General features: G+C 54.1%; 1 protein-coding gene across 7 annotated transcripts; it reads right to left on the bottom strand.

Moving 5' to 3' along the window:
• On the bottom strand, positions 5,381-23,133 carry CFAP65 (cilia and flagella associated protein 65). Of its 7 annotated transcripts, none has more exons than XM_021399218.1 (33): positions 23,045-23,133; positions 22,705-22,779; positions 22,281-22,432; positions 21,510-21,612; positions 20,995-21,161; positions 20,544-20,743; positions 20,273-20,418; positions 19,902-20,124; positions 19,384-19,649; positions 18,995-19,195; positions 18,559-18,921; positions 18,337-18,474; positions 17,403-17,648; positions 16,865-17,089; positions 16,616-16,768; positions 16,231-16,396; positions 15,906-16,034; positions 15,285-15,510; positions 14,906-15,034; positions 14,499-14,675; positions 13,920-13,986; positions 11,241-11,351; positions 10,373-10,564; positions 9,718-9,876; positions 9,429-9,572; positions 8,803-8,919; positions 8,548-8,685; positions 7,908-7,973; positions 7,213-7,427; positions 6,877-7,017; positions 6,439-6,735; positions 6,155-6,292; positions 5,381-5,698 (listed from the first exon to the last, which is right to left on the bottom strand). In XM_021399218.1, exons 2-33 carry the CDS (start codon positions 22,777-22,779, stop codon positions 5,677-5,679), a joined length of 5,292 nt encoding a protein of 1,763 aa, XP_021254893.1. In that variant the 5' UTR covers positions 23,045-23,133; the 3' UTR covers positions 5,381-5,676. The 7 variants fall into 7 exon arrangements, with proteins under 7 accessions (XP_021254893.1, XP_021254890.1, XP_021254889.1 ...); XM_021399215.1 differs by having other exon boundaries at positions 22,281-22,525; positions 23,045-23,062; XM_021399214.1 differs by having other exon boundaries at positions 22,281-22,525; positions 22,934-23,054.

The raw sequence follows: 24,489 nt of genomic DNA, 5'->3' as shown, positions 1-24,489 counted from the left end.
ATGCAAATAGGGCTGTGGGACATGGGTGCTGACACCGGACCCTTGTGCTTTGTCCCCTGCCATCCTGATCCATCACTGCTGGCTTGGGCATGGAGCTGGGCAGAGAGCACAAGCAGCATGAGCTGGTTTATCCACCCAGAGCCAAGGTGATAGCACAGAGGCCAGATCCTTGCTCTGCAGGGCTCATCTGGCGCAGCTCACCCCAGGGCTCATCTGGATGCTGCTCCTGCTGATGCTGCAGGTGTCCCCTTTTCCCACCGGGACACATACACAAGGTCTGCCTCAAACTCTTGCTGGGACAGAACCAAAGCTACCTGCAGCATGCAAGGAGGGTCTAATTGGCTCAAACAGCCCCAGGCTGTACTATGGGAGCACATATCCCTATAGTACATGGAGTCACCGAGGTGAGCATCTCCAGCGCCTGCGGTGCCCTGCTGTGCCAGATAGCATCTGCACCACGGGGACATGTGCGGCGGCTGGAGCATGTGGGCAGCGGGATCTGGCTTTGCTCAGCACCATTAATCACACTCTGTTTGATCCCGAGTGGGGTGGCTGCAAGGGGCTGTGCGCATCGGGGTGTGTGTTGTGCTTTCTCAGCTTTTCAACTTGGCCGTGTTTGGCGGCAGCAGACAGAGCACAGGGTTGCAGGGCTGTGCCAGCCAGGCTTTATGCAGTGTCACATGCTGCGTGCGGCTGTCCCCAGGCCAGGGTGGGCACTTGGCTCCAGGGGGGCTCTTTGCTCTGTGCTTTTGGTGCTTCCCCACATCATGTGCTGGAAACTTTCCATGCTCACTCAGGGAGCCCAGTATGTGCCTTCGCTCCATCCAGTGCAGGGATGAAGCCGACCTGTGCTGGGGCACGGGCTGCTGAGCCATCCCCTGCATGGGGATGGCGGAAGCAGCGGGAATCACACCATCTCTCAGCACACAATTGCTCCCATTCCCTCCAGAGCTGCGCAGATACAGCTCTGAGGTCTGGCTTTGCCCTTCTCCCGAGCTCCCTCGCTGTCCCATCTCCCATCCCTCCAGGACTCCGTACTATCTGCACAAGGCAAGGAGCAGCCCTGGGCTCTGTGCTGGCCTGGAAGAGAAATCCCAGATCCCCCCCAGACCCTTCCACAGCACATGGCCAGAGGGACTGCAGCAGAAGCACCGTGTGGAGGTGCACAGGCAGGGAAAGGTTGCAATCCCCCAGTCCTCTGCCCTACTCCCGCTGTCTTTCCCCATTTCCAGCAGCGGCTTTGCTCAGTGCCAGCAGACTGCTGAGACCTACCTGGAGCTGCACCTGGCTGCTGCAGGGCAGCCAGCCCTGTGCCTCTGTGCCACAGTGCCATGGGCACAAGTACTCTGTGTCCTGCATGTCACCACCTGCAATGCTGAGTGCCATCAGTGCCATGTGTCCTGCACATGTGCATGGTTCCATGCATGCGTGCAGCCTGTGCCTTCCATGCACTGATGTCTTTGTGCGTGTGCTAATCGTGGCTTCAGTGCTGTGCATGTGTGCAAGCAAGGACCGCGTGCTGTGTGCATGTCGTCCCATGTGCGCTCATCGTGCTACACGTGCTGCAAACCAGCCCATGCATCCCGCACAGGTGTTGCATGCCAGGAGCGCACTTTTGGTGGGCTGCAGGTGCCCGTGTGTGGCTGGCATGGCGCGTGTGCTTGCAGACAGGCTGGACCTGCCTAACGCGAGCCGAACGAACAAAACGTTCAGGTCAGGTCTTGCACGTGGGGCTCGACGCCAGGCAAGTGCAGAGTCGCTCCAGGCTGGGAGCTTCTGTGCCACAGGCTGCGGGGAGCCCCTTCCTCATCCTTCCTCCCCAGCCGAGTCCCTCTAGGCTGGGAGCTGGTGTCCTCACTGGAGCCACTGCTCAGGGGTAAAGTCCAAGAGGTGGATGGATGCTTGACACCTGCTGCCTGAGAAAGCCAAACAGAGCGGGGCGGGTTAAGCTGGCAGCATCAGGTAGGGAGGGACTGTGGAAAAACAGAAAGAAGGAAAAAAGAAAGGAAGAAAGTAAAGGGAGGAGGGGAAGGGGGCAGAAAATAATGGAAAATACGGGTGGGAGAGAAGGGATGAGTTAAGGGACAGCCGGGATGGTGCCCCCGAGCCCATCCCCTTCCCTTGGGGGGTTCCTCTGGGCTTGTCCCCTGCTGTCCCCAGCAGGACCCCATGCCCAGCACCCGCTCCCGCCGGGCAGGCAGCACCCGGCCCAGCTCTGGGCTGCAGCTCCTCACCTGGCTCCGGTGACACGCTGGCAGCTCACAGGTGAGAGGCTTCTCCTTCCCCTGCTGGCTCACAAGCAGAAAATGAGGGTGACGCCGGCAGGATGGGGCTTTTATAGCCCTGATAAAAATAGCGCTGCTGGCCGGCGGTTGGGGGGCCGGAGAGATGGGGCTGAACAGAGACAGGCGAGAGGGCTGGGCTGGCAGCGGCGAGCCTTCTCCCAGCACACCTGTCACGGCTCTGTGTTTGCTCAGAGCAAATATTGACCCAGGGAAGGCAGGCTGGGCAAGGGAGGCGATTAGCCCACCTCGATTAGAGGCAGAGCAGGTCTCTATGCAAACTCTCCAGGGCTGCCTTTGTTAATGGGAGCCTGATGGGCTGATAGGAGCCAGGAGCCTGGGTGCTGGGGCGGGCAGTGGGGAGGAGGAGGTGTGGGGGGGGAGAGGAGGAGACATTCATTAACCTGCACTGGAACAACACCAGCTGTCACTTTTCCACCCACCTGCCCGGCTCACTTTGCAGCTGGGGGTGGGGGGAGTGAGGGCTAGCAGAGCAGGGGGGGCACGGGAAGGTGTGGGGTACCCTGCCCTGGGATGGGGCGATACATTATGCGTTTACAGGAGCCAGAGCTCGGCAGCAACACCTCTGCTCGCTCTCTCTGGCAGCCAGCCCTCGAGGTGCAGCGCTGGGAACAGGATGTGTTTCATTCTCTCCTCGTGCACATGCCTTGCCCTGGAGTCACTCCATCCCAGACCCACACCAGCTTCCTGCATCCATCCAGCCTGCATGGCATCCTGGCGGGGAACTCACACCGACATCCCCAGAGCCCACTGGGGCCAGGAGCAGCGTAGGTGTGCTCCCCAGCCCCAACAGCCTCAGCTGATCTCATCCTGAGCCAGCAGGAGCTGGGATAGCTCTGGGTTTCTCTGGCACTCGCAGCTCCCTGGATAACAGAGCATGAAGTGCGACCGCGGTGACAGGAGAAGCTCCATTGTGCAGGTGCACTGGGCTGTTTGTTTGTGCAGATGGGTGCATTTGTGGATGCTGCTTTAACCCCCACAGCAGACACCTACAGATATCCTGTCTCCTGGCAGCGTGTTAGAAACCACCGCCATCGCCCTTTGCGTAGCGAGAGTTTGCTTGCAGGTTGCAGTAAATGGATTCCCACATGTAAGCGGATAGCGGCAGATCCCTATCAGCCACTGCCATCCAGCTCTTCATCCTTGGAGCCTTGTCCCTGGCAGCCAGATTTGAAAGGAGGACTCCATCCCTCCTGCCTGGGGCTGTGATCCCACAGGCTGCCAGCCCAGCCCTCTGCCCAGCCCTCTGCCCAGCCCAGCCTGGCACGGTGAGGAGCTGGAGGGATTCCAGCGTGCTGGCATTGGTGGCCCCTTTCCCAGTAGTTTTGCCAGCTAAGGAAATACAGAACTACCACAGCCCTGGGTATGATGCTAAGAGGCGAGGCAACACTCCCTCTCCACTTGACACCATATGGAGCTTGCTTGCTTCTCCTGTCTTGGTGTGGGAAAGGCAGTGGGCAGGACTCCCACCAGAGTCAGAGTGACTGACTCACGTGGCAACTCCTCTCTTGTCCCACAGAAGCTATCTTCGGTGTCCTGACCTGACCCCATCGTGGACTGAAAAGTCCCCATTGCCAAACACCAAAGCTGAGCCAGCAAAGCCTGGTATCTCAAACACATGAGAGAAGAGGTGAAGGGTCCCTGCCCAGCTCTGCCAAGTGCTTTGGGAATCATAGGATCATTAGGGTTGGAAAAGACCTCTAAGATTCACAAGTCCAGTTGTCAACCCCTCACCACCATGCCCACTTTTCTCTCTGGCTGTGCAGGCTGCTCATGGCAGGACCTGCCCAGGTTCCTAATACTCCGTGTTAGGGGCATGGGGCACGGGGACTGTCCTCCAGCACTTTCCCCGTTCCTGTTTGGACGTGGGGTCACACGAGGTGGGATTCAGGCAAATGGGATAACCATGCCTGGCAGGCACCGTAGCAGGGAAGACCAAGAGCGGCTTTGTTCCCCTCCCTTTATCTCCCAGACAAAGGCGCGATTCAGCAGGTGTTAAATGTTTTAATGGGATTCAGGATAGCTTCTGTTGCCCACTTGCCCCAAGGCCATCCCACCCTTCCCAGGACTAGCAACGAAGAAGAAAAGGGCTGCTGTGTGCTGCACAAACTGCCTGCCGACGGAGCGCTCCCGAGGACCGTGGAGCCCATGGTTTGCCAAACTTTCCCCATCCTTGCAGGCAGCCTGGCCACCAGCCCCAGCATCCCAGCCACGGGGAACACACGGCCATCTCACACCCACTGCAAAGGGAAGAGACATCTCTCTTGCAGATGTGCAGGCAGCTCCCAGACCTCATCATCGCACAGCGGGCCCGGGGACGGATGCGGTCACCCGCCCCATCCCCACTGCTCGGGTGGCCCCGGGGGCTCTGCAGGCAGCTGGATCTCGTCCGCTTAAGGAGGACGGCGAGAGCGCTGCCCATGCTGCCCTTTTGGGAAGGCAGCAAGGAACCTGTACCAAGAAAATCCTAGTGAGGAGCCTGCACCTGGCAGATTCACCACAAACGTACGGGACAGCTGCCGCTGCCTTGCTGGGGAGCAAGGAGGTGGCACCCAGCCCCTGCTCGGCCCCGGCCCGCAAAACAGAGAAGCTGCCGTGGGAGATCTGGCACCCAGCGCGCTGGGGAGGGAGGAGGAGATGTGCAGTCTGAGCTGGCAGCACAGTATCTCCGACAGCGGGAACAGCTTGGCCCTGGGGCTCAGTATGCGTTACGCACGCAGGGCTCCTGCAGCGAGCAGAGCTCCGGGAGAGCGGCAGCACCCCCGGGCACAGCCTGCATCTGCCGTCTGCCAAGCAGGGCTGAAGCACCCCGCAACGCGTGGCTTTCCCGGGGGCTGCGAGGGGAAGAAGGAGCGGCTCTCGTCCTGCGCTGGCACCGGGGCTTTCCGAGAACTAACAGTGCCACCTCCCGGCTGTGACTAAGCGACGTGTGGGAAGGGACGGTCAGAGCCACGAGGCAAGCCGAAGCTCAACGGCACCCCGTTCCCGCAGTGAGAACCGCGCAGGTTTAAAAGGAGAGAGCTCGCTCAAGGCACTACTAAACCCAGATGCACTGATAACATCCTATTACACGCCAGTGTCTGTGTCTGCAGAGGCTGAGCTCCTTTTATTGGGCTGCTGGGTGGGCTGGAAGCGCTGCAGCCCCTCACTGTCTGCGGGAGCTGCAGCGCAGCCCTCGGAGCAGGGAGTTGCCGGAAGATTCAAACCGGAGCTGGGATGCACAGCCGTGGAGGCAGGCAGCATGCTGGTAGCGAGTCATGGGGTGGGAGGGTCGGAGCGGCTCTGGACATCACGGGGATGGGATGAAGAGTGGAGATGCGATGTGCTTGCAGAGCTCAAGCAGCACGCTGTGCCACGGCTATGCTCTTGAGGCTTAGGGTGCTGAACTGGTGATTCTGAAAGAAAAGAGTTTGCCTTTGGGGTGAGGACAGTGCAGCCTGCTGCCGCCTCCCTCCAGGACAACATCTGTCCCTGGGAGATCTCAGGGAATATTCCACCTCCATCTGGACAAGACTTCTGCAGCTCTGGAGATGACATCTCCATTCAATAACCTTCCCTTGGTCCCATCTTCTCCCTCTAGTCATTCCAGGACTGGACAAATCTTCATTGTTTGCCCTCAGCCCTGCATCTGCCTTCTCACCTGGCCATTCCCTCCACCTAACTGGTTCCCACACGATCTCAGACCAGGAGAGCTTTGCCCCCTTTCTGCTACTTGAGCTGTTTGAGCACGCTGCCAAGGAAGGAGATCTGGGCTCCCCAAAGCCTCGCTCACAGGGGGCTCAGACCCCAATCTGGCTAATCTAGAAAATGAGTTGTGCCTCAGCTTGGCGCATTAAGGATGGGTCCTTTACCTTCGGAAGGGGGTGGGGGGCAGAGAGATGACCCTGGGCTGGGCTGTCAGCACCACCTCCCCCTGGCTGGCTTCCACCAGGATGTTCTGCAGTGTGTTTTCCAGCACCATCTCCACCAGACTCCCGAAGGCCGGCTGCCTGGGGGGTTATCAGACAGTCGATAAGGAAGGATGCTTGTTGCAGCTCCCCCCAGCATACAGCAGGCACAGCAGCAGAGCACATGCTGTTTTCTACATCGGCTGAGGCCAATGAGCAGCTGCTCTGCATGTGCAGATCTTCCTCACCCCTTCATCATCGTCTTCTGCTCCCTCAGCTGCTCATGGTGAAAAACCTCACTCAGGCCCTCCCAGGAGCCCAGAAAATCATTGCTGGGAGAGGATTCTTGGTTCATTTCTTTCCTCTCTCCATTCTCCTTGGTGAAAAGATCTGGAGAAGTGGAGAGCCGGGAGGGGACCTTGGAGCACTGCCCTCTAAGTCGGGTCTTTGCTGATTCTTTGTGCTGGAACTGGGAGAAATATGGGATGGGCTCCTGCAGGCTTCTCCTCATTGCATCATGGAACTGGGTGTTCTCCAAGAGGCCTCTGGGAGGAGGAAAAGAGGAATGAGTCCCAGAAAATCAGTTATCCGAGTGACCCCAGAGGATCCTCACAAGCCAGAGCAAGCCAGAGGGAGAACCTGGAAGACAGGGGCTGAAAAGTGGGTGAGGATGAAGGGGCACGCACCTGATGACACCTATCAGCATGTCAGTCACTATCTGCAGTTCCTCTTTGGAAGCAGTAGCCAGGGAGAGCCATCTGGGGTCCATCTCCATCCTGTCTCTGTCTACACTCCCATCCACAAAGAGCAGCTGGGGGATGACAGGGCTGTGAACCAGGGAGATGTTCCATCAGTGCCGCACTACCAAAGTGAGCTCCTGCAGACCTGCAGCCTCCTGGTTGAAGAGCAGTATTGCAGGAAGCAGGGAGCTGCAGAGGTGTCGGGGGGGAGGCATTCTCCCAAAGGAGCACTATGCTCTGACAGTATCTCCCAAAGGGCCACTTGTCTTCCCAGTCTCTTACCGGGGAAAGAAGTATTTCGGGAACTCCGAGGAGAAGTTACTAAAGAAGTCCTCAGTAGAATGGGACCTTGCTGTCACTTCAAGGTGTAAAAGGATGGGCCTGGGGGGCTCTGGCTTGACCCACACATGGCTGGCTTCTTTGCCTGACAGCAGCCTCCTCTGCAAGTGCCCCACAGGCTGGTTGACTGCTGGGTGGTTCTTAATGGGGGGCAGTGTCTGTCGGAGAGCAAGAAATGCAGGTCCTTACTGCTGCTGCAGCCACGGGACTGGGCTGAGTGGAACTGCTTTCATGCCTCCCCAGCCATCCTTAATGCTTGTCCCGGTGAATGCCCTGACCTTATAGCCTCACTGCCCCAGTGTGACACCAGTTCAGGTGCTGCCTGCCCTGCCCACATGGAATTTTTCTGTTTGTTCAAAACCTTCCAAACCTATTCAAAAAGGGTTGCTGCAGTCATGAGTGCACGCAGGGTTCCAAGTTCACTTCCCATTCCCTTCAGCTGGAAAGTTACTGCCCACAGGACACAGCCAGACAGTCTGATTCTCCTGGCTCCTCCAAACAGTCTGTGTCCCAAAGCCTTGAAGCTACAAATCCTGGTGCGCTCTCTGCCTAGGCTCCCACGCTGCGAGATCCAGCATCTGCCTCTGTTCTAACGCAGTCAGATTGATTCTGCAGTGGCTGAGACGAGCCTGACTTACCTTGTATTTCCTGACCACTGCTGAGGGCTCACAGGGGCTTTCTCTCTCAGCAGAATCTGAAGACCTCTAAAAAGAAAAGAGAAGAAAAAAGAAAAAAAGAGAGAGAGAGAAAGAGAAATCACAGCGTAGGGAAAGATAAGGAGCAGAACAAGACTCCAGGATTCTGTTTTACCTTGCCCCAGCTGAAAGCCAGTGACCGAGCCCTCCCATTCTGCACTGGCCTCATTCTTCATGGTACTTACATGCTTCACGCCACTGTTTATCTGTGTTTACAAATTCAACTACCAATTTCCAGAGCCACAGGTTTTTTTTTTTTTTTTTCCTAAAGCTTCTCATGCCCTTCTAAATTTCAGATGATCCTTAGCAAATGCAGAGTTTGCACTGTGTTTAGTAAAATAATTTTCAAGCTCCTCCCTCTGCTATCCCCTCTCATGGTGTTAAAGAGAATACACGAGGATCTTTGGCTAGAAGTCAGTTCCATTTCCCACTGTCCACAGACCAGCCATGAGATCCTGAGGAGATGAGAGCCTTCTGTCCTCTTACCAGCTCTCCTGGATTTTCTTATAGAACGTTTCTTGCTGACACCTGGCTGCTGTTCCCAAGCCGAGCAAAGCTGTTGTGAAGTTCTGGCAGCACTTACCCTAGGGGATGGCCTGAGCTTCTTCTCAGCCCTGAGGTCCTGCTCTGTGATGGTGAACTCCACTGCCTGCCGTTCCTTCTCCCTTTCCCACTCCTGCAGGTCCCTCTCATACTGAACCAGGGACTCCTGGATGTACACCTACGGAGCACACCGTGACTGAGGGAGCAGGGAAAGGAGCTGCAAATGACAGAGCCAGCAGGCAGAGACTGCTGGGCCAGCCCAGGAGATAGGAGCACACGGACTCCTGGTTCTCACCTCACACACCAGGTCTATGCTGTGGAAGGACACACTCCCTGAAGGCCGCAGCGTGATGAAGCAGGGGGTGCTCCCTCCGGGCTGCACAACTCCCTGCTCTGGAGCAATCTGCAATACCTGTGGGGGAAAAAAAAAAATAAGCCACAGAGGATTTGTTTCTTTGTCCTGTGCCCTTGCTATGTGCTCTCTCCTTGCAGGAAGTACACATCTGTGGGGTTCTCTGTGCTATTCTCAGTGGTAGGTGGCATTAGAGAGATGCAGACGATATTTCCTGAGAATGACTGTGGGCTTTGCTGACAGATGGGGTCCTGACTCATTATCACATCCTGTAGTTCTAGGTTCATGTATCCCTACTGAAATCTTCAGATTCCCTTTCTGAATTCTTGTCATTTTCCTCATATCCTGGCCCTCCTCTTCACTTTTCCTCTTCCCTTTCCTTCCAGCAGCTAGTTCAAATGTTCCCTAGCTGGCTGAAAATGGAGAGGAAGATCCTTTTGTGACACAGCAGAGATGGGCAAGGAGTTCCTCATCCACTATACCACATCTAGAGTAGAGTAGATTAGAGTAGAGTAGAGTAAAGTAGAGAAGGGTAGAGTAGAGCAGAGGAAAAAGAAGAAAGGACTCACCTCACTGTCTTTCACAGTGCCTGCCCGCCAGGTGAACACAACTGCCTTGCTCTCTGCAATATTATTGAGAAAGACCAGTCGACTGGCTCTGGTGCAGTTCGGGATGTTCCCGATGCAAATCCTGTGGTGTGATAAGGAGGCAGCCTGCAGGAAACATGGTGAAACAGCCCCGTTGCAGTGGGATTGAGGAAGCAAGGAGCAGGGCATTCTGCTGGTACTGGGGGAGAGGGGGATTTTTCACACATTTCTGGTCCAATCATATCGCCCATACCAGCACACCTGGACTTACCTGCCCAGGCACAGTTAGTTTGGCGGAACCCAGAAGGACTGAAGGGGACAAAACTTCTCTGAAAGTGGCATTCTCTTCTGTGGCTTTCGGATCGTAGCCTTCTCCCTGGAAGGTGATCAGAGCTGAATCACCCCCCAGGATGTGGATGGGAACATCAACCTGCCTTGGACAAGATAAGAGAATGAAGTCCAAAGGTGTAATTAGGAGAGACATGCAAATAGGCAATGTTCTGGCTAACAGACTGCAATCGGTTTGTGTAAACCACATTCATATGTGAAGAGAAATCCAGGCTCTTTTTCTTCCTTTTCAGTAGTGTACTTTGCAGTGATAAAATACTTCAGCTTCGGTCTCTTTTGTGGGAGTTGCTGGAAGCCAGCAGTGAACTACAAATCTGACCAGATATTGTTTATACCCCTTGAGCACTGTTAGATCCTTGAAAAATATGCATTGTGATGCCTCTGGCTGTGGAAGATATGTGTTCTTAGGGATGAAGAGACTTACGAGACTACCTATCTGCTCTCAGATTCTGCTTCTTGGAGGGATGGAGCTCAATTCAGCTGTAGCATAGCACGGACCAAAAATCAATACAAGATCTAAAGAAAGTGAGGCATAGGGCAGCAGAAACTGCTCCTGGCAGTCATGAGAAAGGCCTTACCAAGTATTTCCTGGCTTCCAGTGGTGAGAAGATCCACTCAATATGACCCATCGTGCCAGGGGCGATTTCTCCTCTGGGAGTCAAGCAGATAAATACAGGATGCTGATAATTATCCTTCTGCACCCTCGTGATGCTGTCCAGCTGAACCTCAAACATCACCGGCATGGAGCCACCATTGTAGAGTTCATAAATCTAGTGTGAATCAGAGAGTGCAATGCTCGTGACAACCCTGCACAAGTTAAACTTCCCCAGAGGACTCTGATAAGCATTAATAATTAATTAGTCAGCTCGTCTCCTAAGAATGAGGGACGTCATAGCGTCAGGAGTTATCACAGAGGCTCTAATAGGCTCTGTGCTGAAGGTTTATCACTACACATGTACGCTGATGACTACAATGGCTCTCCAAGTGGTGCCCTGTGAATTCAGTCAGGGGAAAATTAATACAAATTAGCTAAAGAAATTGCTGTAAAGCGGATTACTTGAAATGCAAAAACATTCTTACTAAAGTGATTTTAATTCAATTCAGTCTTGCTCATTTCCCAAGTAAATTAGGCAGAACAGAATCAAAGCTCCCTTTTTTTGCTGAATAAGTATTTAAGGAAGTTTAACTAATTTACTAAGAAACTAATTAGGATTTATTTCCAGAGTGCCTGGAGCAGCTAGACAAGTCATCACTTGGATCCAACATAAGAGAACAGGGGAAGAGTCCAACATACTTTATAAGCATTCTGGCTGGAGCCAATGCCAAATCTCATAGAAGTGGAGGTAAGGAGAGGTGCCTTCCCTACAACCATCTCAGCACCCAATTGTTATGCCTGGTACTTGGTTCAGCATTTGCTGCTGCTGGGTTTGGCCCCAGGATGCTCACCTGCGTCGGGGGTTGGGATGTCCCAATTGCAATGGGCATGAAGAGATGCTTGGAGGAAGCAAAATGAACGTACCGCTGGTCCCTCTCCACCGTCATTCCTCTAAAGTTCAGCTACGGCAGAAAGAAATGCAGTCACTGTCTCATAAAGCCTTGGCCCCATCAACAATGACGACACCAAATACTTTGTAAGCTGAGGGCGATACATTCACAGCCTTACATTGGTAACACCTGGACAGCGAGCCCAAAGGCAAAGACAAGGAGCTGAAGAGCCTGCTCGACTGTTGGCTTTTCTCTGAGAGGTTTGCAGGTTGTATCAGATATGGCACATTTCTCCTTTACGTGTCAGGCACCAGTCTCAGTGCTCTTTGCAGGTATACAAGAGAAATTCTCCCTGTATGGAAGCATCTGCACATGGCAGGCTGTACTGCTGTGACAACCGAGCTCTTTGGGAAGTGAAGGGTTGAGGTGAGTAGTGGCCTCCTCCTAGAAGGGACCACTTGGAAGCCCTCACTCTGCAGAACTTGCTGCTCCAAGAATGTGACCAACAGAGAGTCCAAAGGCTGCCGAAGCTCCCAGGTTTGGAATTTTAGGTCTTTGAGTAATGACTAACAGTATCCTGTTAGTAAATCAGCCACCACGTCGTGCAAAGCAGATGGAGTTACAGAGCTGGTTCACGGAAAGGAAGAGACACGGGGTTCTGCGTGTTGAGAAAGCTGTAAGCTGGCTCAGATGAGTCATGGTGCAAGTTTTCCAGCAGGATCACCTCAAAGCACCCCCGAGCTCTCTGCTGCCTGGAGACAGGAGCTGAGAAGGAATAACTGAGCTCATAACGTCTCTGCGTGGACAAAGGAAGTTAAGTCACTGCAATTTGCCATTAGCCTAAAGCACGGCTACTTTCCAAGTGCATGCACAGAGGATGAGGAAGACATTAGAGATGGGAGGTGGAAGCCTTGGATGGACACCTGAGGGAGATATTGCGTGTATCAGCAGCTTAAACAAGAGCAGAGAATGCTGATTCTTCCAGAAGAGTCCCTTCCAGTTCAGTTCCATAAGCAAAGTAAGGGGAGAGGACTAGAAATACAAAGCTAACAAAGACCCACATGGGATTTCATTGATTCATCTTTTCAAAGCACTACACAAGTATTCAGCCTTCCAGGGACCTCAACAAGCCAGATACCATACAAATAAAGGGAGAACAAGAGCTGATGTTTCCAAACTGCAAGGGGAAATGGGTGAGAAACCTTCCTGCGTTTTGGGAGCGAAGCACCCGTTTATATTACCCGAGGGCTGGCTAACATCACGACTCTGAAGTCAAGCAGTCTGAAATTTGACAGGACAGGGCAATATGTTAGCCTGAAGGTCTCCACCTCTGCTTCGTTGGTCTTTCCAAAACCTAACTTCTGGGGTGAAATTACAGTGTTTGCTTCCCTTAAGGTTATCATCTACTCCGCAGGTTTCTCTGAGTCCCAGGTGAGGATCAGCACAGCAATGGCAAGGGTGATTTCAGTGGGTTATGGCGATTTCTGCCCTGGGGGGTGGTGGCTCTATGCTCTTTATCCATGGAAGGAAGGAGAGCACTCTGCGTTCAGCCCCTCAGCTGCCCTCTCTGCAGAAGGAAGAGCCTCTCCCACTCTTGCATTCTGATATTGGCATTTTGGTACTGGCACTGTGCATCCTTTCGTGGTTGCAATCACCTGCGCTGCTCCAGGTCTCTGCTGCTGCCACAGAATCGGAGAATCATTTGAGGGAACCTCAAAGGCCACCTACTTCAACTCCCTGCAATCAACAGGAACACCTACAGCTCCATCAGGTGCTCAGAGCCCCTGCAGCCTGACCTGGAGCGTCTCCAGGGACAGGGCACTCACTGCCTCTCTGGGCAACCTGTGCCAGTGCCACACTACCCTTATAGTAAACAGCTTCCTTCCTTCCAACCTGAAGGCACCTGGTACCCCAAAGCCTAAGGGCTCAGTGGCCAGCTGGTGAAATGCTCATCGCCACTCTCTGTGCCAGGCAGGCAGAGCACAGGGAGCCCGTCCAAGGGCTTTGAGGGAAGGCACAGTTAAGCCACTGTTTAAACAGCTTGGTCAAAGGGTTGGATTTTCAGCTGACAATAGTCCTGAAAGAAAAGAAAAATAAAAGAGATGTGTGAACACAATGGTCTCACAGGAAACTTCAGAGGCAGACAGGAAGGCTCAGACAGGCATGAGCTGTGCCCGGCAGAGCACAAGGTGACTCTGACTCTAACTGACAGTCTGAGAGAGGAGGAGAGAGAAAAATTCATTCCAAGCCTGAGGAAATGCCATGGGATAACACACAGCAGATCAGCTCTGGGATGCTTTAGCAAGTGGCGAAGCAGGAGGAATGAGTAGGAAGCTCCTCAGCTGTTGGCAAGGAGGAAGAAGTGGGTGGACCAAGGCACTGGGGCTGCAGCAGGAGCAGCCAACCAGAAGCGCAGGGAATGCCCGCTGGGCTGGGGAAGCAGTGCAGTGCCACATCACAGTGTGCTGTTTTCACAGGTTTGTCACGATGTCGGCTTTATGTTCTCCACTTTGGCTGGTGCAAACTCTGGGGGAAGGCCACAGGCTCCTTCCCCATGCAGCTCCTGGAGAAACACCCTGTAATCCAGCCCCTGCCTGCTGCCCTTCTGCAAACACATGCAAGAAACACCTGCTGCCTTACCAGAATCTCATGGCCGTAGGAAGCCTTCAGTAACACAGGCAGGCGATCGGCACCAACGAAATCGTGTCTAGCAGTGCAAGAGGAGGAGGAAAAGAAATAATTAGAAACCAACCTTGAGCCAAGGGTGGTAGAATCAGGGTCACACGGTACATTAGAGACAACTCATTTCCTTGCTAAAGAGTCACTGTTGCGTAAGGGCCTCTGAGAGAGGGAGGGGGACAGCTGTGCTCGGATGGGAACAAGCAGTGCAGTGTTGGTTTTAGTCATACACCAATGCAGGGATCTGAGATTCTAGGCCATATGAAGTGCCAGCCCTTCTCAGATCAGGTCTGCAATAGAAGGAGAGCTGGCCAGCTGCCTGCACACCTCCCACGGGCACACAAGGGCTAGGAGCTCTAGCTGATGGCAAAGACAAGAATATCACTATATAGTGAGCACCAGAGAAAGTACAGGCTCAGAGACTTGGTACTTGCCCGATGTCTGCTGGGCAAGAGGCATGTGGAGGGAAAGGTCCTGGCATGGAAGAAGGAGCCATGCTGCCAGAAATTGCTGTCCTGGCATGCAGGATGATGCCATCACCTGTGTGAGAGATGGACAGCTTCCTCCTGTCCTGGAAGAAGCTTCCCTGACTTCGGGGAAACGCTGAAGAGCTGGTTATCCTGAATTCTCATCTGGTGCAGCTCCTGTGGGCTGAGATCCACATACTCTGCCCAGTGTTCCATGTCCATCTTCTGGTCAGAAGGAAAGAGGAAGGCCCTAGGGACCCAATGAGCCGGTCAGCAGCAGGAACAGACAGCTTGCCCAGGTCAGTGTGCTCATTTCAGCCAGGCTTCTCCACCCAGACCCACAAACAGGCCTCATCCACAGCCCCACGACACAAACTACACCACCCCATTCATTCTCTAACATCTCACGGCCCCTGTAAGCAATCCCATCTCCCCAGGCAGACCCTGAGGGAAGGATGAGCTCCATCCAGCACAGCTTACCACTCCACAGGCACCACACCGTTATTCACCAGCAGGAGCATCACAAGGGCAGGCTCCGAGCCTATGGGGGCAGCCCCAAAGTTGAAATCCAGCAGGAGAGGGGTGTATACAGGGGGGATCAACGATGTGCTGATCAGTGGGGAGAAAGAAAAGATTACATTGAGGCAGACGGGTTGAAACTAGATGGTTTAAGGTTCCTTCTAACATAAGCCATTCTATGATTCTACACTATCATCCTTATGATTCTTCTTCGATCCTTTGGCTCTTTTTGGAGAAAAGATACTGGGTGTAAAGAATGCCTTTGGATTTTCTCCGACCTTTTATGTATGGTATGTATGAAGGATCCATGAGTCCTGCTTGGCTGAGCCCCTCACCTCACCTGTGCCTGGTGGGCACCCTGCAGATGAGCTCACTGGGAGCCGGGTCTCGCTCCAGGTATTCATTCAGTGTGTCCAGGGAGAGCAGCCTCCAGAGGTGCAGCTTGCTGATGCCACTGGCACTCCCTGCTGAGCAGGCGTCAGCGATTCGGAACGTTGGGTGGATGCCTGTGGCTTCTATGCAGAAGAGGGGTTGCTGCTCTGCTTTCATACTTGCAAGATCTGGAACTTGGGAGAGAAATGCCAAAAAGTAAGCATGCGACATTAAGGAACAGCTGTCTGGGACAGCAGACAGCTACGTAGGAGTGGTTGCATGGAGTTCTCAGGATGTGCTTCAGGATACATCATAGGAAGCCAAGGTCATGCAGAGGAGCACACGGTCTTATGACCATGGCAAGAGGGAGGCTGGAGCTCTCCTGGTCTCTATGCCTCATGACTCAAGTATATCTAACCCCCAAAAAGTAAAGCCAAAGGGAGAGAGCGCGCAGGAGATGATGAACTGCTCAGCACAAGGATTTCTACTGTTAGAACGGTTATAGTCCTGCACAGTTCGGTCTATTATAGCACAGTCTGCCTGGTTGGGAGGGAACATCTCTCCCTTCCCACAAACACCCATTTCTCACCTGCAGGGGTGCAGATAGCATAGCTGATCGACCAGGTGTAGTGCAGCCGCCGGGCTGGCCTGACCGTTACTCGCACAACAGCTTTTGACCTTGCAGGGATTGTCCCTCTGGAGTGTTCCAGTTCCAAAGCTGTAGGAGAAAGGAGGTGGCATGAGCTCTGGGCATCACTGATGTATCCTAAAGCACACAAGTGTCCAGTACACAGCTTATGACGATGGTTGCAAGTTAGCCACCAAGCAGCTCAACCTCTGAGCTCATGCCAGCACCATTTTGCAGAAAAGAAGGGAGGGCCAGGGCCCCATCCAAGGCTAGTTTCCCCCAGTACCCATTGGATCGCTGCAGACTTCCTCAGGGTCACAAAGCCCGGTGATCAGCTGTTCCGTGCTGAGGACGTACTGCAGAGAACAGATCCCATCATTCAGCAGTACTATGCTGCAGCCTTTCAGGTTGCCAACCAGAACATTTCCAAGGTCCACGTGTTCCTTTTGTGCCTGGAACACAAGCCCACCATGGAAAGGTCACCATTACACATAGAGCATAGCAGTCAAGGTAGCCACCGCTTTGGATCTTAGCCACCACAATGGACAACATGCTGAACAAATGGAGGAGAGCAGGCAATAGGAGAAGAGAGCTGGGAGTGCCAGAGGAGCCAAAGACCCACATCCTATCTCAGCCCCACTCCTACTACCCAGCAGGCCCCATTTCCTTACCCTGATGGTGCTCAGTGCCCCCTCTCCAACAATCCGTAAGGAATAATGAACGTTTTGGGGAGACACAGGCGCTGGGCTTTCCCAGCCCACAAACACTGCAGCTCTCAGGAGATACTTGGTCACCTTGTCAGGGGTAAAAGTCCATGCTTGAGCCTGAAATCACAAAGGGAAGGAGAACATTCCCGGGAGCTTCAGACCAGAGCTGTACTGTAGAGAGTACAATGTTATTTCAGTGGAACCTGAGCTTACCATGGCTTCATAGGGCTGGAGGAGCCCCGCCGCTGGCCTGACGGACAGGAGCTTGCTGTCAGAGTGCTGGATCTTCCATGTGAAGGCTATGGGTAGCCTCGTGCAGTTCTTTATGGTATACCTTTGTGTTGAGGATGTCCCTATGCAAACAGGCTTGAAGTACAGATTCCCATGACCTTCTAAGAGCAAGAGAAGGGACTCTGCACAGCTCCGGAGAACGATCTCCTGTGGAATTCAAGGAAAAGCAATAACGTTAGCTAGAAGTCTCAGCTGACCATTGGATGGACCTTGTAAAGGTGTTGCTCCTTCCAAGATGGACACAAGAAGAAACAGGGGCTGAAGGAGGATGGGAAGGACCCTGGATTGAACTCTGAGCATCATAAAGTGCATTCCAGGAGACAGAGACACAAGGAAACAAGGGATACAGAGTGTCTGGAATCACAAGCATCTTCCATCTGCAGTGTGGATGGAGAACTGAGAAGAAGATGAGGACAATGGAAGAAATTTTCCTCACAAGTTTCCCCTTCCCTCTGCTTACCTTGGTGTACCCCGGACAGGAGTTCAGCTGCAAGGGCAGGATGTGCTCCTGTGATGCAGTGTTAACTGGGCGAGTGGAGAGAAAGAAAATCTGGTGGCCTCCTGGCATGATGTGTCCCGAGTGGGGCTTGACCAAAACAGAGGGACAAGCAGCTTGGTTCACGCTGAAGGTTATCATTGAGGTGCCTGTGTTTGAGAGCAGAGCACTGCAGTAGGTGTCCGTGTCAGAAGCCACAGGAGGAAAGGTCTGGAGGAAACAAACAAGAAGGCTTGTTTGCACTAGGTTTGGGGAATCGGTTTAAAGAAAGAGCTTGCTTTATGTTGAATTCCAGGTTTCCATGAGCACCATCCCGAGCCTATGGAGAATTCTGTAGCTGCTTCTCTCCAAGGAAAGGAAGCAAGTCATCCGAGAATACACTAAGTCTGGTCTTGTCCCTTCACACAGCCATTCTCCCCTTTCATAGATGCATGGGACCTTAAACTAAAGCAGGATCACTGCTTTATTGTGCTACAAATACAGCAGGGAGAAGCAGGAAAACTTCCACTCCACCTTGCAAGCCTCTTACAAAAGTGTGGATTCTGTGCTCTGCTCTCCATTTGTCTAAGTGCATGTGGAGTCCCTAAGGCACCTGAGAGGGGACTAAGCACCCTTGTCAGTGTCTACACCCACTTAAGCTGGCAAGGAGGAGATTCCAAGAGCTTTCCTCTCGGAGCTGACGAGACGCTGCGTGCAACCTGTCGCATTGGAGGTTGGGAAAGTAACACAGGACAGCAGGCATCCTACTTTTGTCCCAAATCAGGAGTATCCCCATCATGGTAAATCACCTAAGATGTGCCTCAGGGTGGTGCTACGAGGGCAAAGCAAAAGCTCACGAGTAAACACTGAGCATCTCTGCGAAATCCCAACTTCTTTAAGTACACCAGCAGTCACACACCTTGGGGACATCCAGGAAGTACTGTGGGATGAAGTGCTCCCGTTCCGCTTCATACGTGTGCGCCCTCAGCCTGATGGTCAGGCACCAGGGTGGGCAGATGGTGGCATCCTCCACAATGTTGCTGTATTGTCTCAGAACCTGCAGGCACGCAGGAGACAGAGCTGAGTGCCTGAGGGAGGGGAGGTGGCAAGGTGCCTCCTGGCCCTAGTCCTTGCTACTAACCTTGTAGAAGGCAAAACCTTCCAGCTCTGCGGCGTAAAGGCTGTTGAGCTGCGTGGGCTGGAAAAGGACACGGAAAGCTGAAGACTTCAAAGGCGGGATGTCACAGCTTTCGGGGGTCACTTGGAAAGCGCTGCCACGGCTTGGAGTCCAGGCAACAGTGATCTTCCCTTTGGTGTGGTTGGTGACGCAGAGAGGAAGCGGTTCTGCCTTGCAGAGTGGCACGCAGCACCCAAAATCATACTCCCTGGGGCTGACGCTAACGTGAGGCGGAAATAAGGCCAGGTCGCTGCTTACGCCGTCATAGAAATATTCGGATATGGAGCTGGCCTCAGTGTATTCCTTGGGGGGTTTGTCCAGAGGGACCTACGGGATGGGAATATCTCGGTGCGTGCAGGATAAATGTAGCACCTTGGACTTCAGGGAGGGCAGCTCATACCTCAGGAAGCAGCATGAGAGCCCTCTTCTCATCCATCTGCAGCTTCCCATCCTTCAGCATCGAGCTCAGGATATCGGGGGGATAGAAGGTCAGCCCCCTCACTGCGTTGGTTCGGTACCAGGAGAGGTGCCTTGCCTGTAGGATGGCTGGCTTAGCAGTGTCTGAATGGCAGGTACCAAAGAAGTCCACATACAGGGGTTCCTGGGAAAACAACAGAAATTCTGGTATGAAATAAGATGCCCTTCTACGATTGCCTTGGAAACTGGATTATAGATTATAGATACAGAGATAGACAGATTTCCAGGGGCTGCTAGCTTCAAGAGGCCAGCCCTGGTGGGTTACACTGCAAAAAGCTCTCAGAGTGGCGATACCACCCGCTGCTCCCTTACCTGGTGGTGGACGAGGCACACCACTCTGCGGTGATAGCTGATGGGGTGAGCAGGGCGAAAGGTCACTTTCAGCACGAGGGTTGCTGTGCCCTCCAAGACCCCACAGGGGCGATCCAAGGAGAAGACGCTCCCCCTGCCATCAATATCAAACTGGTAGTACGCAGGGACATCTGAGGCATTGCTGATTTTCAGCATCTGCACTGAGCTTTCCCCAAGGTTGATCCAGCTGAAGTCTACAGAGGACTGGTGCAGGGACACCAAAGGGCCTAGAACAACAACACGACACAACCAATCTTCCCCAGCCAACATGGCTTCACCAGCAAACCCACCAGTCCCAGCAAACAGCTTCACGTTGACCTCCAACTATCTCACATCTGTCTCAACAGAGTGCAAATTTCAAGCAGTGCCCCAGGGACGACATGGATGGTGACAGGAGGTACATCTATGAGGACTGGGGTTTGTCCCTGGCACTAGTGCTTTCCCTGCAGGGCTGAGAGGAAGGCATGGGAGGCTTTCACCTTTACATGAGCCAACTGTCTTCAGAACAGTCTGCTGGAGGCACCCAATGGGTGTGACAGTGAAGTATTCTGTGCTGTGCTCTCCTACTGCCTGTGGCTGGAACCGTACGCGCAAGACCAGCTTCCCTTTGGCAGGGACAACAGCATGGGACAGGTTGCAGGAGAAGACGTGATCTTGGAGCAGAGGGTCTTTTGCTCTTTCTATCATACACGGTGCATCAACCTGCGAGCAGAGAAGAAATGGGCTCATCATTCACACTCTCACCTGGGCTATTTTCACAGCATTACAAGGAGATTCCCAAACCATGTCCCGCAGGGACACGTGCCAGCTTGTCACCCTCTTACAGGAAGCAGTCTACCTCTCCACATACCACAGACGTGTTGAGGATTTCTACACACTTCTCCACGCTTGTGCCCACTGGCACCGATCCAAAGCACAGCACATCCCGAAACTTGCCAGGCTGTCCGCCTTTGTGCTGCTCCCCTGGCACGTTCACTTGCAGATAGGGGTATTTGGCTGTTAAAGAGGATAATACACAGCATCACCCCTGAGCGCAACACCTCCATGTATCCCTGTGGGATGCTGCTCTAAAGTTAGAGGTAATATGTGTCTTTTGAGCGTTAAATGCGACAGTGACTAACCCTGGGCTCTTAGCTGCACGGTCCTCTTTTGCTTCTCTTCTACTCCAAACCAACAGGTTGCTGTCACGTTGCACACCGCAGCTGCCTTGGGTTGGAAGAGCACCTTAATGGTGCACTCAGCACCTGCGCTCAGCATGCCGTGGTCAGGAATCATGCAGAAAGGGCCGGGTGTCTCCCAGGCAAACACCGTGATGAGGTCACTAGGAAGCAAGTACGTTTGGAGAAGATGAATGGAGCTATTCTGCCTGTGCAATCGTGCATAGGATGGGCCTTCCCCAGAGGGCTGCTCGGATAGGGTGCGAAACAAGCAATGGTGAACGTCAGAACCCCTAATGCATCTGGCCAAACGCATGGGTTTGATCTGAAATGAGCTGTGCTCAGCGGGAAGCCCAGGAAGGTGGCCACGTACCTGACAAAACAAAGAGGGGCAGCTCAGCCACACGGCACTCACCCCACATTGCGCACGGTGAATGTGGTCTCCGCGGCGCTGTGCACGGCACAGAGAGGCAACTGGACAGCGGCTGGGAAGGACAGGCAGGGGCGCGGGAGCACAGCGCGCAGGGCAACAGAGAACTCACCCTCAGCCTTCTGAAAGCAGATGCTGTCTTCGTAGACCCTCTGCACGGAGGAGCGAGGGGAGACAGCAGTGAGACGGGCTCCCTCGAGCTGAGTTCTGCACTAAATTCATCCCACTGATCTCTGGGATCAAGCCAGGGGCAAGTAGTTCAAACATTTTATTTCACTGTCATTTGGGAGAGGCAGGATGGGAAAACTGGGAATGCTTTTTGCAAGGAGCCCTCTGGTAAGTGTCAGTCATAACCACAGGCAAACTGCTCCCCCAGCTGTTGGAGACACGGGGATTGCAGGAGGGTTACGCTGCCCCACGTTAGAACGTCCCGTAAGGACAGGTTCATTCCCTGGAAGCCAAGCTGGGCACTGAGAGCAGATTTGATGCTGCCACTTTACCTTTTCGGTGGGCCGGAAAATGATGGGCAGGGTTAAGGACGTGCCAGGGCTCAGGGCAATTGGCTGGGGAAAAACAGTGATGAAGAATTGCGTGGAAGGACATCTGGATAACGAAATGAAAACAGGAGATTTTGTCTGATGTCATACAGCTGTTCTGTCAGGTAGCAGAATAAAGTATTAAAAGGCTCCAAACCCCCACAGTTAGAAGCAGCTTTCAAAGCTGACCCCAAAGTCACTCAGCAAACAGGAACAGAACCCAGGTGTCCTGAAAATCCATTCCCAGCTCTAAATACCTGCCCCTTTCTTAGCAATGTTTTACATTCCCAGGCCATGCAGTGTGAGCCAAGCTCTTACTAAGGGCAGAAACATTTGAGTCTCAGAGCGGGCAGGGTCACAGGGAGTGCTGGCATGGCCTGATGTCCAGCAGGACTCCCTGGAGCGATGGTTTCAGGACACACCAGTGGCTGGCTGGCATACATCCACAATTCAAATCTCACTAGACTGGAAATGCCTCACAGACAGAAGTATCAGCAAAACCGAATTTTAAAAAGGCATTTCGTTTTAAATACTCCTGCTGGGAACGAGGGCTGTGCATCTGAATTAGCAGGTTTCTGTCCTGCCGCGCCAGCGTGCACACAGCCTGCAGGGCGTAGCCCAAGGGAAGAGGCGCAGATGGATGGGAGAGCGGGTGCTGAAGTGACGGACGGGGCAGAGGGATGAAGATGCAGTGAGAGGGTGAGGAGGGAAAGGAGAAGGGAACTTCCCACGCACCTGTAGCTCAGCTTCTGGGTTTTCTCATGAACGTTTTTCAGGACCAGATGTTTGATCATCTCTTTTCCAAGCTCCCAGCCACGCCACTGGAGCGTTTTTGCCACTTCAATGCCCCAGAATGTGTCTTTCTTCTTTGCTTTTCTTGAAGATGGCTTCAAAATTTGCAACGGGAACAGCAGCAGTTTGTGAAGGGGGCGGGAAAAGTCACCCCCACAGCTGTTGCCTTGCACTAAAAGCCTGTGACCCTGGCAAAGGATGCAGAGCCATCCCGTGGCAGGGCCTGGGAGTCCCCAAAGCCCTGTGGGATCCTCCTGGATGTCATAAACTACAGAAGCAGGGGTTAAAGGGTTGGTGGCTGTTTCCCTTCCCCTACCCTTCCGGTAAATCCACCCATGGCAACGACATCCTTGGCCCCAGCACTCACCTTCCTGACACAGCCACAGCACCGTCTCCGAAGAGGGTCCGGGCCGGGGGGCTCCCCCTGCACCTGAGCCAGCATCTGCAAAGTGAGAGGAGAGCGTCCTCACACACACCGCTCCTCTGCCAGGCTCCTCACTGCCAGCACCTGGGAGCCCCCAGGGCTCAACCACCCCTCCTCGGAAGTCCCCATGTGCCAGCCGAGCCCCCCCTCAGCTTGGAAAGGGGGCATTTACGTCGCTCCTATAGCTCAGTCCAGGGCTCTGACGCAGGACCCCACTCCCTACAGCACGGGAATACAGCCCAGCTCCCTGTGCCCGAGCCCACCGAGCCCGAGCCTGCCCCACCTCGCCTTCAGGTTCCGGCTCAGCGCCACGAAGCAACACGTCCCGTTGCTATGGCAACCGGACGCGGCGGCGGCGCCTCCCGTAGCAACGACGGTGGCCGCCCCGGGTCAAACCGCGGAGAAAGGTGGCCGCCAGGGGGCAGCAGTGGGACGTGGAGAGGGTACGGGGGGGGTCGGATGGGAGAGTGGGGAAGGATGGGGGGTGCAGGGGGCATATGGAGGGCCGGGTTGGAGTGTATGGGAGCAGATGGGGGGGGTTCAGGCTGCAGACAGGGGATGCATGGGGACAAATAAGAGGACACAGGGAGCGTATGGGGGAGCCCAGGTGGTTTAGGGGGTAGGTAGATAGGGAAAGGTAAAGTGTGCAGGGGCAGATAAGGGAGTGCAGATGCGGGGGTCAATGTGGTGCAGAGGGCAGATGAAGGGCAGGAGGAGATAGGAAGGTTCAGGGACAGGAAGACAGAGGTGGAGGGGAGCACAATGCATATGGTGGGAGACAGGGGTGCAGAGCACAGATGAGGAGAGCAAGGAGCAAATGGAAGCATGCCAGGGATGCAAGGATGGATGGAGGGGTGCTAGGGTGATGGCAGGGTGGAGAGGGGAATGGGAGTGAGCCTAAGGGAAAGAGAAGATGAAGGTAGGCACTGGAGGAGGGGCAGAGATGGAATGAAGCCGAAAGCAGGGGTGCAGTGAAGAAGTGTGGGTGCATGGGAGGGGTGGGAGAGAGGGCTGTGAGGTTCAGGGGTGGGAGTACCTTGTGTGTGTGGGATGCAGTAGGCTGGAGAGCACTGGCGTGGGGATGGGATTACACCTCAGCGGGGCAGGGCCACCCCTTGGAACATCAGTGGCCCAAGTGACAAGTTGTGACCGCTGTCAAAAGATGTTCTGGGATTGGGTGAAAGCAGGCGAAAGGGCAGAGGGGACCCTTGTGTCCCCCTCAGGAACACCCGGACAACCCCTCAGAGTGTAGCATGGCAGAAAGCAGGGCTGACGGAGCTGGGGCAGAGGCAGGGAGGAAATGCAGCTTTAATGGCATTTGTCGGTGTTTACACCATGAGTCATCCTAGTGAGCAGCTGTAAATCAGAACCCCAACCCCTCCAGCAGCCACATCCCCTCCTCTGTCCCCCAGAACTGGATGAGTGCCCGGCTCCTGCAAAAACAATCTCATAAATAACAGCAGCAAAACAACCCCTCCTGCAGCCACCGCGTCCCTGCGTGCGGCAGGCGCGGGACGGACGCCTCCCATCCATCACTTTAATGGTTGTACTCTGGAAATTAAAGCTGTCACGGCCCATCAAGGTGAACGTTTTCAGCTTGTGACATCCCTCCAGCTCCCCTCCTCCTTCCTGGTGCTCCCTGTTCTCCCTTTCCTTCTCTCCTTCCCCTCTCTACCCGTCGCCTTTGGACAGGGCGCCCAGGATGCCTCGCACCCAGGGAGAGCTGCC

Source organism: Numida meleagris, chromosome 5, assembly GCF_002078875.1.
Source record: "Numida meleagris isolate 19003 breed g44 Domestic line chromosome 5, NumMel1.0, whole genome shotgun sequence".
NCBI lineage: Eukaryota > Metazoa > Chordata > Aves > Galliformes > Numididae > Numida > Numida meleagris.
Note: the sequence above shows the minus strand (reverse complement) of the source record. Positions and strands in the feature narration are given on the sequence as shown.